The 16,051-nt window shown below is 34.4% G+C and overlaps 1 protein-coding gene across 11 annotated transcripts in view; it reads right to left on the bottom strand.

Moving 5' to 3' along the window:
* Positions 1-16,051, bottom strand: part of CHL1 (cell adhesion molecule L1 like) — a 203,692-nt gene that overhangs the window by 6,406 nt on the left and 181,235 nt on the right. For 10 of the 11 annotated variants that reach the window (XM_032290504.1, XM_032290498.1, XM_032290500.1 and 7 more), the window contains 8 exons: positions 13,722-13,944; positions 12,406-12,521; positions 12,066-12,270; positions 11,305-11,427; positions 7,883-8,062; positions 4,444-4,605; positions 3,677-3,808; positions 1,551-1,623 (listed from right to left, as the gene is read on the bottom strand). In XM_032290504.1, the coding sequence (XP_032146395.1) occupies positions 1,551-1,623; positions 3,677-3,808; positions 4,444-4,605; positions 7,883-8,062; positions 11,305-11,427; positions 12,066-12,270; positions 12,406-12,521; positions 13,722-13,944 (1,214 nt within the window). The remainder of the gene's footprint in view (positions 1-1,550; positions 1,624-3,676; positions 3,809-4,443; positions 4,606-7,882; positions 8,063-11,304; positions 11,428-12,065; positions 12,271-12,405; positions 12,522-13,721; positions 13,945-16,051) is intronic. The other variant, XM_032290506.1, reaches the window with a different exon arrangement.

Below are 16,051 nucleotides of genomic sequence, written 5' to 3'. Positions count from 1 at the left end.
TCTGGCTCACTCATTCTGAAGGAAGCCAGCTGCCATGTTGTGAATAGTCCTATGAGATACACATGGTATGGAATTAGGAATGACCTCTGGTCTGTGAAGAACTGAATCCCTTAGTTCAACAGTCTGTATGGAACTATATCCTGCCAACAGCTACATGAGTGGCCTAGGAATGACTTGTGCTCTGGCTGAACCTTTAGAGGAAACCATAGCCCTGTTCAAAACCTTGCTGTAACCTCATGAGAGATCCTGAACCAGAGACATCCAGCTAAGCCATGTCTGGATTCCTGAATTATGATGACCTTGAAATAATAAATGTTTATTGTTTTAAGCCATTAAGAATTTGTGGTTGTTGTTATGTGGCAACTGGTAACTAATACAACAGTAATGAGAACAATTTGTAAAGGTCCAAAATTCTTTTTTTCTCTTTCTTTTTCTCTCTTTATCTTTATTGTTCTCTATTCTGGAAAGACTTTAAAGTCATTTATTAAGAAATATAAAAATATTTAAAAAGGATATTGTCTAAGTAGAAGACAGAAAAATAAGTATACTACAAAGTAGAGTATGGGTAAGCTCAAATGTATATCAATTAGCTAATGAAAATACTCCATATCCCTGGCTAGAGTGATGAATCCAGGGATGAGAGAATCAGGACCAATCAGATTTCATATTTGATATACACTCTGATTTCCCATGTGCTAAAATTGACATAAACCTGGAACTTACAATAGGTCTGTTAGCTGAAAAAAAAAAAATTGATGACATTAAAAGAAAAAAAGAGCTAAGAAGTTGAGTGAGTAGTAGAAAGGGGAAGATGGAGAGAGAAAACAGGAGAATTAGACAATTTAACACATCCCCCAAAAGATTCCTACCTACCTTAGACTAGACTCTTGCCATTCCTCCCTTGCCTGACATGTCCTCACACATTTCATCATCCTCTATCCAGTGATTAACAGTAACAATCTTTTTTATCCTTTAAGGCTTAGCTTATCTCATTTGGATGATTCTTTTTCCCAAAATCCTACCTGGGCAGAAATAGTTGCTCTCTTTTGTGCTCCTTTATTCTATTCAATTTATTACAGTTATCTGCATATAGAGATATTTTTCTCTGCTGATGAGTTTCATCTAGAGGACAGGGTTTGTAACTCACTTACCTTTGCAGGTGTAACACAGTAGGCATACAGATAAGTGTATGTGGATGCAAACTGGATACAACCTGAGTTCATAATGACCATGCTAAAGATGTTTTAGCTATCCCAAATAGATATTCAACCTAAATAAAAATAGTGTCTTTGTGTTAGGCACAGAGCTTCAAGAAAAGTATCCTAACCCACACTTCTGCCTAGACTGTAGTTCTTTATATACCCTCACCACACACAAAGAAATTTGGTAGATAGTACTTATGTGGGCCCTTTTTGAAAAAAAGGATTCTTTATAGGATCATTACATTATAGTTCTGTAACATTTTTATTAAGAATAAACACTTTTTTTCATTTAAGTTTACATGATGAATACATATTTTGATACATTTTAACACAGAATCTTATGTTTACCTGTATTCACCAAAGGTTTCATCTTTTACTGACTGAATTTCTGGATCTGGATGCAAATCTTCCTTTTCTTTAACTAAAAAAGAAAAAAAAAAAAAAAGGAAGGGAAAGTAATGCAGTGACTCTTTAAAGGCATTTACCAGTGCTGTGGAATGATAGATAATCAGTAAGAACAACATTGCTCAAATTTTTTGATACCAGTGAGGCAATATTTTCTTGTGGCTGTATCTATAGCCCATCAATTACTTCTTTGTTTAAACAAAAAGAGAGGGGATTTTGGGGGTTCTACTTATTTGCCATCACACCTGCAGCATGTTGCACAATGTGACTACTCAATATTATGTGAACAAGAAGTCTTATTGGAAGAGCCCAAATTAGTTTGACTTGTCAGTGAAGACAAAATTACTAAATATTTATTTTGCTATCTGAACTTTCTGAAGATGTCACCTGCTCCTATTAGATCTATGTCATTAAACTAAATTGATTTTAAAAAGTCAATCAAGGCTGGGCGTGGTGGCTCATGCCAGTAATCACAGCACTTTGGGAGGCCAAGGCAGGCAAAACACTTCACATCAGGAATTTGAAATCAGCCTGGGCAACACACCAAGATCCTCTCTCTATTAAAAACGGAAACTAGCCAGGCGTGATAACATCCACCTGTAGTCCCAGTTACATGAAGGGCTGAGGTGGGAGGATCACTTGAGCCTGGAAGACACAGGTTGCACTAAACTAAGCTGAGATAGCGCCACTGCACCACTCCAGCCTGGGCAACAGAGCAACACCCTGTCTCAAAAAAAAAAAAAAAAAAAAAGCCATCATTTGGTTGTTCTGTATCACTCTTAATCAAAATTTTTGAAGCAATATGAATATTCAGTTATCCATCGACATTTTTCACTTAGCTTTTATTCTAAATAGAGAAATATAAGACCAAAAAACCTCTTGTTCCCTCAACTTAAAAAAAAAAAAAGAAACACCATCAAATATAAATTGTTCTTTGCAGAACTTTTTATGACTACATGCAGAGACCCAGTAGATTCTCTTAGTTGCCCTAAATATGAAATGCTGATTTTTTTTTTCTTTTCAAGGTATGATTTGAAGAAACATTTTTAGAATCTGGAGAGGGCCACAGTTCACAAATGATTATTTTTTGGGGATAAGAGAATGCTGTAACTCTTTAACATTTCCCATTAATTATTCGGAACATTTAATAGTTATTGTGAACCTAATTCAAAATCATTCAGTCTTCAGATGAAAAAGTGAAATACTTAACTCCATAAATTATGCATGTCATTTTACAAAAACCTAGAAATTATGCTCTCAGTGTTTCTATGCAGATGATGAGTTCCCAATAAATATTTGCTAGATAAATCATAAGCCAATAAGGAACTTCTCATAAATCTCAACATCATGAAACAAATAGCAGTGTAGTCTAAATCTTTGTCCCTACATAAAAGCATCCTGAATACTAAACAATACTGATAATCATCATCATCTTGATACAATATGTATATCTGAAAAAGACAAAACAAATTTGAAAGTTGAATGAAATTAAAGGCAAACATATTACCAACTATGATGGTTTTCATGTATCATATCTTATGTATCATTAATTCAAGAGTCAGTGTGTCTAATACATGCCATGGTAATAAGAAATGCATTCCTAGTAATGATTAACTCCAAGAAAGTTGACCAGTAGAGCCAGTAATATTAGAATGCACTAGTGCAAAGAAAATAGGAGTCACGTATGTCAGGCTTAGAGAGAGGCATGCTATAGATAGGTCATTTCTTAAAACATTAAAGCATATATGTGACTTAGTAACACGTCTCTCAATGTCTCTGATATTTTACAGATGGACAATAGAAGCTTGGAATTATTATCAACCTTGTTGGAACCTATTTTAAGTGCTGGAAACTAGAACCAAGTAACTAGCTGGAAATAATACTCTAGACCATACATATTTTCTTTGGTTAATTTAGCAATATGTTTTTCCTCTCAGTGCATTGTACCTCTAATTTGCTAATATAAATTTGTCTTGAATGTGTATTTTTTTTAAAAAAGATGTCTCTGAAGAATGCTTCCCAGAAAACGCTATTTTACAAATTGAAAATCGATTGAAAAACAATTTTACCTGAGTACTTTCCACCTCTGTTCCTCTTCACAAAGCAAACAGTTAACAATACTAGTGTGAGAAGAGCAATCGCACACATCAATCCAATAAACCAGCCTTGAGTAGAGATGTCATCATATAAACCAGCATATTCTGTTGTAGAAAGAGAAGTGACAACACTGAACACTAGAAACAGTCTTTGATATTCTGTAACATTTGGGAAAATTAGACATCATTTTTAAACATACTAAATAGTATCAATTTTTAAAATAACCCCAGATGGAATGCAATTTGAAGGACATGTTAGCGGGAGAATAATGATAAATTTTTTCCTTCTTTATTTAAAAAGGAATTTCTTTGAGTTATATTTGATTCTGAGGATGAAAAACCAGAGAAGGATAGTGAAGGCAGATGAGGTTAAACTCAGAAACAGCAAGGAGCAAACAAAAGCACAAGCTGCCTTGGTTAGAAGCAGATGACTGTGGAATCTGGTAGTTTCTGTTTTGTTTTGTTTTTTTCTTTTTAGTTTGTGTTATTAACATGTATTAATTAGCAGGAGATAATTTTAGGCAACAACTCTGGTACAAAAAAAATAAAGGATAAGTTGGACTATTGTGGAACAATGTTTATTTTGATCATTTAAAAATATGTCAAAACAAATTGAAATAATGATTTTCATAACTAATATGCTCAGTGTTTATATGTTTAATATAGGACATATGCAATACTAAATATTCTACAGGACACAGATTGACTAAGACTTCCCCAAATATAATCTCATTTCTCACCTCTCCCTCTTGTCTCAATTACATCTTGAAAAATGCTATCATTATCACCCCAATTCTTTGTCATGAGGCGAACTATATGTTCAGCTCCCGGCTCAAATACCTCTACTGGGTGAGTCTTTTGAGTAAGATTTACTCCTTCTGATATCTTCCCGATACCTTTACCTAAGAAATGTACACAATGAAATCATGTGAATTGTAATCATGGAAAAACAGGACATAAAAAAGTTAAAAAATATTGTTATTTGAGGTGAATAAAAAAGCTACTTATACCATATTTTCTCAGATAGTTCTTGAATTACCAGGAGGATCAAGAAAATCACCATTTCAACTTTTTTTTTAATATAATGAAATTAAGGGAAGTGAACTCAATTCATGGCCATTTAAGATGAAATGGTACTGTAGATCTGCCTGGTCACATGAATGGTTCAAAACCATAGATTTTAAAAAAATTGTACAATATAATTTGCTGCAATCTGGATTTTCACAATCCTAATGGAAACTGAATATGGCCTTTTGTATTATAATTGACAGCATATAACCTTATAATCTTTTAACTATCTATTACTTTTTTGCCTTGGTTTTCTCCATAAACACTGAAGAAATAGCATTACAATATGGTCATATATTAAATGTTTGAAATTTATAGAAGCACAAACTATATGAAGTGCAGGCATGTAGGTACATACAAATAGAATGATTTTACTGACATTTTGAAAGCGATGCTAGAAGTTAATACTTTTCAAAAAATATTAATATGTCAATATGTTAATAGTAGAATTTCACGGCAGAAGATAAAATATATCAAGTTTAATAAAAATATGTTAACTTCTGATCTTGTCACCAAATATCTAAAATATTTTTGCATATGATCCATAGTTTTGCTGGAATCAACTCAATATAATAAATATAACCCAGAAAATGTTAGCAATGATATAAAATATGTTTCTTAATGAGACTACAAGGGGTTATGAAACTCTTAACTGGGTATGTGTTACAGATCAATATTTCATTATGCATTTTCACTATGGAATAAAATTGATTATATAGTTACTAAATAACAAAACAGATTTTATTAACAATGACACCACGAGAGAAATAAGGCCAACTATAAGAGCAAAGCTTTTAAGATTAAGCATCATTGAAACAGAGTGTAGTCAATTTTGACCTTGAAAAACAGGGATATTAGTAAAACATTAAGTAGTGCAAGCTTTTGAAAAATAGAGTAAAGCAAGTGATTTATTCAAACCACTAACGACACAAAAATAACATTTCTGATTAACACCATCTTTTTTTCTCTTAAGATTATGGAATATGATGTACTTGAAAATCAGAGTGACAACCCAAAAACAATAAGAGAAAAATGCTTGTCAGTCAAATCCTATTTTTTGGACAAACACCAAATGACCTTGAAATAAGCTACATAGGCAGAGAAAGAAGAAAGATGCATAGTAGTAGATTCCAATTTACACAAGTGATCATTCTTAGAGTGCTTAGTGATAACAGGATGTATCTCTTCAGTGGAAATATGTATTTTTTTCAAAGATTATGTTGAACTCTAGTGGAAAAGGAGATTATATTTTTTTCCCTGTACATATAGCAAGACATGCCTATAGATGAGAAATCAGTGTCAACTGGGGAAGGGGGTAGTAGCTGGAATACTGAAAATGCAGATTCCTGAAAAAGAGCACAAACACACTAGTAAGAATCATTTTTAAATTCCTGACACATAGGACAGTGAAGAAATGACACGCAGCAAATTAGTTACATTTTTAGTTTGAAGAAAAGATGCCACCTCAGTTATAAAATCAGATGAACAGCATTTTCATTCTCCAAAAACAATTTCTCAAGCATGAATGCAACCATGCCCAAATTTTCCAACATATGTACTAGAATGTGTAACGCTTGTAAGGCAATTCCATGAATATTTTTTCTTAAATGCTTCAAATTGGCAAGGGTGGGATTAGCATTTGTCATGCACATTATGGTCTTGGTTTTATCAAAATAGCAACCAACTCCATGCCTTAAATTCTGTTTTTAAAAATATGGAAGCTGTATGTTTGAACTACTCCATTCTGACTTGTCTTCTTTGTATTGGACACTTGATGTCAGTTTCAACGCTTGAGAAACAAGAACCTTATAGTTACTGCAAAGTTTTCAATCTCCATCTTTAAGTTTAACTTTTATGAGTAAGTACAGTCTGAAATAAGTTCTTCATTTCACTTGGTGTTCAATTCATCCTTGGGAATACTTTTTGAGTTTTAGGGAAGGAATTATTTGAATTATATACTTTTCCCACATAAAAGGGGATTTAATATTTAAGGAATCTGAGAAGAACATAAGTTTTTTATTAGATATAGTAGGCACAATAAGAGGTAGAAACAAATCAATAACCATTCACACACAACCACAGTGATCATCTTCAATAAATAATAGGCAATTGAATTTTCTTTACTATTTTTGCCCCTTTGCAATGTTTCTTTCATTGATTCTACCATTTTTCTAATCTACAATTTGAAAAAGCAACCAGAACACAGTCTGACGCATAGTATTAGGTTGGTGCAAAAGTAATTGTGGCTTTTGCCATTACTACTTTTAATGGCAAAGGCCGCGATTACTTTTGCATCAACCTTAGTACATGATAGATAAACAACTCGGTTTCCCTTTCTGCCACCTTCTACATCCTTCCTTTCTTCCCTCAATATCCTTTCATGCCTAAACAGCCTAAACCCTACATAAATCTCTCTTTAACTTATTAGTGTGTACATCAGTTTCTCTGATCTGATTTTCTGCAGAGGTCCTATTGATAATCATAGAAAGCTTAGCAAGAACCTTGCTAAAATCATAACTGGAGATGCAATTTGTGAAGGAAAATGATTAAAAGTATAAAAAAATAGAAAAGTGTAATTGAATTAGGAGAATTGTGTTACAAGTGAAACCAAAGATTTATAAGCCATTTTTTTGGCATCAATCATCGGGCAGTAAAACAAAATTGACACATGAATCAATGTATATAGAGTGAAGGCATGGAAGTGAGATGTATTAGATCTGTAACGTCTACCTATGCAAGAGCCAAATGTTTTTTTGTATGGAAACATTTCTAAAAGAAAAATATGTCTTTACTAACCTTTTGAATAGCTTTGTGACCTTACATTCCTCTACTGTAATTCAGTAAAACTGTAGTTCCTGACCTTGTATACACTAAGCTATAATTTGATTGGTATTGTGCAGAAATCCATAAATTGAATCAATGTGAACTTTACAAACAAGATTAATAAATTCTGCCTCTATGTTACTGGAAAACAGAAGGCAGACAGATTGAGATCACAATCATTTCTAATTTACAATGAATAATACGGTGTTTTCCTTTCAGGGAAACTATTCAAAAAGATGCAGCCTCTTTTTAAAGCCTCTGTTAAAAAGAGAAGCCTCTTGTACTTACTCCCTTCTCCTAAGGTGGAGCTTTCCTCAGTGATCGGTTTTCCACAACCCTTTGAAGTGCAAGCCCTCAAGTAGAATTTGTACCTGGTAGTTGCATTGAGGTTTGAGAGATGCCAGCTGGGCTTTGATGGAGTTGTAATGTTGATATCATTTAATTCTCCAATCTCATATGTGTCATTTACTAAAGAAATAAACATGAAAAACAGCTCAAATGTCGTATTTAACCATTAAAGTTTCTCTTCATTATTTTTGTTTCTCCTTATACTTGTGGTATGTAAAAACATCTTAATGATTTATAACCATCAACTCATTTAATACTATGAGGTACATACAACTACTATGACTATATCATGCATAACAAAACAGAGGTCTAGCAAGAATAAGTGCCTTGCTCCAATTTTGAGTCTGCAAATTTGCAAACTGAATTTGAATCCAAACCATGTCCTTTTGACTCCAGGGAAACATGCTTAATCCCTGAGCTATCTCGGAGACCACTGCTCCAGCTTCATAATACTTTTTAATAATAATGGATTTTTCCCCATTATTATATTTTCATTGTATATTTGACTTAAGTACTTGTAATTTCCTTTTGGAAGAATAATTCAGAAAATGATTTATTTATGTCTTTTATGGGTTCTAGTTTAACATATGGCACTAAATAGCTACTCAATACACATAGAATCAATAAATGAAGGACTATATTAAATATTTAAGTATATCTACTGTGTACTAAGTACTATGTAAGGTGCTAATTGTAAAAAGCTGGATCAGATAGCTTCTTTTAAAGAATTTGTAGGCCAGGCATGGTGGCTTATGCCTGTAATACCAACACTTTGGGAGGCCAAGGTGGGCAGATCATGAGGTCAGGAGTTTGAGGCCAGCCTGCCCAACATGGTGAAACCCTGTCTTTACTAAAAAAAAAATACAAAAATTAGCTGAGCATGGTGGCAGGTGCCTATAATCCCAGCTACTCGGGAGGCTGAAGCAGGATAATCCCTTGAACCCGGGAGGTAGAGGTTGCAGTGAGCCCCAATTGTGCCACTGCACTCCAGCCTGGATGACAAGAGTGAAACTCCATCTCAAATAAATAAATAAATGAAGAATAAAGAATTTTTAACCCAGCACAGACATGAGATTCGTGTAAGAGCATGGAGTGTTATAAGATTATTGTAACAATAGTCCAAGAGATGAAATACATCTAAGATAGTTCAACTGTTAGTGGCAAGAAAAAATATAGAATAAATCCTCTTGACTCTCAGTCCAAGATAACATAGAGGTTAAAAAACGCATCTATTATTAACATAAAATACCTCTTTTTGTCTATAAAATGCAATTCAATCAATGAAAGAAAAAGTAGGCAGGGGGCGGTGGCTTATGCCTATAATCCCAGCACTTTGGGAGGCCAAGGTGGGCGGATCACGAGGTCAAGAGATCCAGACCAACCTGACCAACATGCTGAAATCCTGTCTCTACTAAAAATACAAAAATTAGCTAGGTGTGGTGGCATGTGCCTGTAGTCCCAGCTACTCAGGAGGCTGAGGCAGGAGAATCGCTTGGATCTGGGAGGCAGAGGTTGTAGTGAGCCAAGATCGTACCATTGTACCCCAGTCTGGGTGGCAGAGGGAGACTCCATCAAAAAAAAAAAAAAAAAAAAAAAAAAAGAAGAAGAAGAAAAAAAAAAACTAGGAATCCAAACATTGGAAAGAAGGAGCTGAAATCATCACTCTTTTAGATTTTTTGAAAACATAATTGTGAATCACCACAAGGTTAATTGAAAACCTATTACAATCAATATAATAATTCAGGAGAGTATACATAGAGCTCTCATATATATAAATTGCAACAATTTAGAACATCTAATAGCAATAAGAAAAAGATAAACTACCTAAAATGTTTTGATCACTTAATATTAATAGAGAACAAAATAATTTTATATTATTTTATTTTAAAGTCCACATATCAAGCAGTTTGATAATGATTACAATTGTTAATATTTCAACTTCTATGTTCTAAGAACTTGTTTTTAAATAAACTTAAACGTTATATACAGATCAATTTGAAGGTTGGAATTTAATAAGTTGAGTTTCTTATTATTAGGATAAAAAATCTTCAAATATTTCTTCAGTTCTTACAACATTTTTGAAAACCAGTTTGTGGAATAATATAAGGTTAAGATCTCAACATCTAGAATTGGACTCATCTTGCTTTGCATTATTACTTAACACTTATTTTTCTGCTTGACTCTATGTGAGTATACTCTATACATTTCAATTCTCTCATTCATAAAATAGTGATAGTACTTATCTAGTAGATTTCTTATTTTAATGATGCAATGCAAAGAGAAACAGTACTGATCCTGCTACAGAGCAAGCACTCGAATATGCTAAAATCTACTTCTGTTGGGGTTATGCCTGTAAATATTTAAACATATGTGCTAATTTCAGCAGAAACCATCAGAAGCTAAAGCAAATATGTGACCTGGATTGCTGGAAGCCTTGAGCTGAGTGAAAGTAGCACAACAGGGCTATGATGAAGTTGACTTTTGTAAGCAGTATATGCTGGGTCTCTGTTGTTCTGATGTTTTGAGAATTCATGTCCTCAAGTCTAAACATCACCTTAAAATGGAAATTAGGGGATTGACGTTATAGAAAATTTTAGCAGCATCTCATCATGAAAATTTTAGACTTTGAGGACTGTTCAAGATGGGAAGTGCCACTATTAAAAATGACCTGATTTCATTTAAATACATTCACAATACTCTAGTTGCACAGCAGCATGTGGGTTGAGACCATTCTGAGTAATGATCCAAAGACAATTATTTAGTCTTCTCAATATCATCTCCATGAGACAGTGAGCAACCCATAGAGAATATGATAAACACAAGTATATTTGGGATTGAATCTGGAAGCATATATCTGAGGCAGAAGAAGTAGTGGGGAAGGTACCTGTGCTTTGAATCTCCATCACATTACTTAATAACTCTTTTACATGTTTCTTACTTCTCCAAACATCTTACATATAAACATTAAATCCATGTTTTGTGTACCCATTAGCACACTGCTTTTTTTCTAAAATGGGTAAGCAAACCTTTCTTTAAAGGGCCAGATGGTAAACATTTAGTGTTTGTAGGCCACTTAGTCTCTGTTGAGATGACTTAATTTTGTTATTCCAGGGAAAAAGCAGTTGTAGACAATAAATAAATAAGTGGACATGGCCATGTCATAATAAAAATTTATTTATAAAAACAAGCAGTAGGCTGAACTTGGCCTGCAAGCCAGTTTGCAAACCCCTGGGCTACAAGGAAGAATGGCAGCTTACAAACCATGGGCGTAAGTGATCATTAGCCTCTCAATGTAGCTAAAAGAATACTCAACCAAAAAATGAAATATTATCAAGTTAATTCCAATCCAAGTTTCTACTTACTTATCTGATATTGCAAAAGATAGCCAGTTAAGTTTCCATTTAATTTCTTAGGTAGTCCCCAGGATAAAGTGGCAGTATCTTTATCAACTTTGATGACCTTGAGAAAAGTTGGCTGTTCAGGTACTAGAAAACACAAGACCAAAAATAAACTTCCATAAAATTAGTAAAATTTTTTTAAAAGCCCTATTACATTACAAATTTTATAGAAATTGAAAAGCTAAGTCATCTGAAGTGAATATTAATTAACTACTAATAAGGAAGAATGTTTATTTATTTTGTTTTTTTGAGATGGGAGTCTCACTCTGTCACCCAAGCTGGATGGAGTGCGTGGCGTGATCTCCGATCACTGCAACCTCCGCCTCCTGGGTTCAAGCAATTCTCCTGCCTCAGCCTCCGGAGTAGCTGGGACTACAGGTGCGCGCCACCACACCCAGCGAACTTTTTTTGTATTTTTAATAGAGACGGGGTTTCACCATGTTGGCCAGGATGGTCTCAATCTCTTGACCTCGTGATCCGCCCGCCTTGGCCTACCAAAGTGCTGGGATTACAGGCGTAAACCACTGCTTTTAGTAGAGACGGGGTTTCATCATGTTGGCCAGGCTGGTTTGGAACTCCTGACCTCAAGTGATTCACCTGCTTTGGCCTCCCAAAATGCTGGGATTACAGGCGTGAGCCACTATGCCCAGCTATAAGTAAGAATGTTTGATATGGCCATGGATCACCTCCATTTTTGACATGACTCTACATCATTATCCTCTCACCTCCTTCTGGTGTTTGAAATATATAAGGCTCACTTTCAGGACCAGCTCCTTTAGAGTTATAGGCTAAGACTGTTAAGTGAAATTCACTAAAGGCATCTAAGGAGGGAACCATTCCAGAGTTTCTTTGTCCTGAAAATTTTAGAATGTTCACTTCTTTGGGATGTGTTCTTCCATCCAACAGGCTTTTTGTTTTCCACCAATTTATCTGCAATGAAAACAAAAATCTTTTAAAGTATCCATTGTGGTGGCAGATTCTCTTTGGGTTCTTCTGAAATCAGTTCTTTTTTATTCTCAGGAAAGATATCAATTCAACAATAAGAAGAAAAAGCATAATAAAAACCTGGTAGCCTTTCAGACGTCCGTGTACTCTGTCCTTTGGAATTGTTGACCAGGTAACCTTAACTAATGTACTGTTTATAACGTCCACCCCATGGATCACTGGAGCTGTATCAGGATCTGTTAATTGTATAAGATCAGTTAGTTTTCAATAACCTGCAAATGTGATTATTAGGATCCTTTTCAAAACGTGATTTTCATAGTGTTTCATCTGGAGAAAGCACTTTCGTGAAACCCGTTCCAAATGGAACCAAGAGAGTGTCTCATGATAGAGAAGTTTCTAAGCTCAAGTAGTGTCCCCAAAGAAGAGGACAGCCTGTATCACACTGAGAAACGTAGCCCTCCAGATAGATGCAATGTGGGCAAATAAAACCAGAAACTATTCTGTGGGCATCTTGCCTTTGGAAGCAAGTGAACTAAACTAGTAATAAATATAAAATTAGTTGAGAATTTTATTAATCAAATATTAATAAAAGCCAACATTTGAGCATATGCTATGTGTCAGGCACTGTTCTAAGAGCGTTACCTAAATTGGTAAGCAGATAAGAAGTGGATATTATCTCTATTCTATAGGAGTTCTTACTACAGAAGAATAACCAAACACAGAGCCGTCAAGACTAATACTATCTTAATTCACATGTGATATGTGTTTTGTGTCCTTTTAATTAGATAGAAGATTTAGACAGTAGGTGGGGAATGAGTTGGCTATTTCTCATTCTCAACCTTCTTCTGTATTTGGATCAAATTATTCCTTTAGATGCTGGAAAGGCAATGAGAATAACCCCTAATATTCACAGCATCAGCAATACAGAATGTAGTGTTTTTTCTTTTTCCAATAACCTATTTGCAGCAGTTACCATGGTATCAGAATGTGTGTATGTGTGTGTATAATTCTATATACAAATCTGGGTGTATATCTCATCAACATTAGCAAAGCTCTAGACGTGCTACTGAAGCCCAGGGCATGACAGCAAGTGGCTGTTAGAGGATCCTTGACAAATAAGGGCAAATGTACTTGAAAAATCTTATGACAGTTATGCTGCTTTAAATGCCAGGTCTTTGACTTTCAATGTAGAAACAGCTTTATAGAAAACTGAATAAAATTGAAACTTCCACATACTTCCTTGGTACTCTATACTGATCAACTGTCCTGCAGTCAATCCTAAGATAGAAATAATGTGTAATACTTCTTTTTATCTCCCACGGCTAGTACATCCTCTTTGGATGCAGTAGTTGTTCACAAATATTTGTTGATAGAAATATAATATATTTGAGAAAAGAGTTGTTAACGTGCTTAGCTGTTTTAAGTGCATCACTTACAGTCTTCTCCAGAATAGAGAGTCACTGACTGAGGATCAGGCCCAGATCCTAGTTGATTGATGGCCTGGACTTTGACATCATAAGGGGCATAGACAGCAGGCGTCATCACCCGCAACGTGTGGTTTGTGACCGTTTCTTCTTCCCACTCCACTGGGGCTCCCTGTGGCTTCCAGGTCACTCTGTACTCTAGGCCTGGTCCATTCTGCTCCATGGATTTCAAAGGCTAAAACAGAAGACAAGACTCATCCAGTTTGATCTCAGATGTGTTGACTCAGAGATGGTGGTGAACCACTCTAAGTGGCATAAGGGACAATGCAATGAAAGGATCATTTGTTGAGAAATCTGAAATGCCCCTTCTTGGTTTAGAGACAGTTCTGGAAAAAAAAAAACATTCTGCAACTTTTTTTGTCATCATATGAGCTTTAGTATAAAAATTAATCCCTTACCTCCGCAAGTAATGAGACGCCTACCTGTCAGATGCCTGGATAATGCCCTTACGGTAAAGTCTTAAATTTTCATACATTAAGGAAGTTATAAAGAAATTCCACAAAGTGTTTTAGCTGTTTGCTTATGCTTTCCACTACATTTCACCTTTTCATTTCCAAAGAACAGGCTGAAATTAAAAATAGTATGGCCACGAATTCTTTGGTTGTGAATGGGATTCTCCCATGGCTTTTTGAAGAAAATTCTTTCTTGCATCTCGTTCTAGCCTTCTCCATTTTTCTTTTACAAAAAGAGAGAGATTATGTAAATATCTTTGGGGAATATGCATGTTTATACTTTAACATAAAGAAGCAGTAGCTCCTCTTTCTAATAATTTCCCAGCTCCTTGACTATTCTCTTTCTATTTCTTTCAGAAAAAATGCCTTCCATACCCACTTTATTTTGCTCCATAGAAATATCTGGAGGAATAATTTCTAGTATAGGAAATTGGTTATTTCCACATTCATTTTTAATCAAACAACACTTTAATTTAAAAACAATAATGTGGTTTAAACTTCCTGTTTAATTTCAAAGATAATGGGATTGTGCACTGAAATGAAATCAGTTACATAAAATGTGTTTAAAATATGATTTTAATCCTAAATTTAAAGTTCACTTATATAAACAGTAATTTTGTCTGGGTATGTGAGTCAACAATGTCTTTATAGTGTTCTTACAGAATCTGTAATCCTTCTCAACTTAATCTAATTTACTAAAACACTTATTAGAGGCATTGCTTGGAATTAAGTTGAAAGCATAGTGACATATCAGCAAAATAATTTCAAGTATATGCTTACTTCGAGGTGAATAAACTAAACTAGGAGAAAAAAAATTAAAACAAAACAAAACCTTTCTGAGATTTTCTGCAGGCCTTGTTTATACTTACATTCATTGGAAAATTTTGCTCAAAATATTTTAGAGTGTGAAATGGATATAAATTCACCAGGAGCTTTAGCATTGTCCCAGTGAATTAGGCCATGAGTTTGCAGTGTTGTACTGCAATTTGGAATGATAGTCCACTCAGTCCCTACTGACAATAAGTATGCAGATAATGTTATTCATTTTACATGTTTTGCCCCAAAGAAAGGAGTTAAATTTAATAAAGTTCTCTGACAAACTTTAAACAAATAATTAAAATCCTTAACACTTTAAACAAAAATATTTTCGCTATATTGCCAGCGTTTTTAGTACCTGGGAACCCAAATAAACAGCCTGAATGCTTTGTATTTGACTTTGAGGCAATGCCTACCGAACCTCAGAAAGTTCCCAAATAAACCCCTTAACAAAGAACAGAAGGGGCAAGGGCAGAGCAAGCAGGAAGGCCACCAGCCTTCCCTTCTCTCTTCTTCTCATGAAGTAGCCCACAAGGAAGAAATCTCTAGAAAAGGGGTTCTTAACTTGGGGTCTAGGAATCTCTAGATGGAGTACATGCATATCCTTCAAAGGATCTGAGAAGCTGATAATATTGTTAGTATGACTTTTTGTGCATAATTTTCTAGAAAAAGAGCCTGTATTTCCAATATATTTACAAAAGAGCCTGTATTTCCAACATATTTTCAGAGAGATCTATGAACCAAGAAAGGTTATAACCATTAATCTAGGAAACAGAAAGACTGCTGTCCTACCTTAATTCCATTTTTAAATATTTGTTGAACATTTTTATTTCTATTTAACTGAGAAATAAAAATTGTATATATTTATTATACATAACATGTTTTAAAATATGTATACATTTGTGGAATGGCTAAATTGAGCTATTCAAAATATATGTTATTTTATATACTTATTTTTTATGATGAGAACACTTAAAACATTCTCTCAACAATTTTCAAGGATACAATACATTG

This window comes from Sapajus apella, unplaced genomic scaffold, assembly GCF_009761245.1.
Source record: "Sapajus apella isolate SASKATOON/1434 unplaced genomic scaffold, GSC_monkey_1.0 scaffold23, whole genome shotgun sequence".
Taxonomy (NCBI): domain Eukaryota; kingdom Metazoa; phylum Chordata; class Mammalia; order Primates; family Cebidae; genus Sapajus; species Sapajus apella.
The sequence above is the reverse complement of the archived record's forward strand: the minus strand, read 5'-3'. Positions and strand labels throughout refer to the sequence as shown.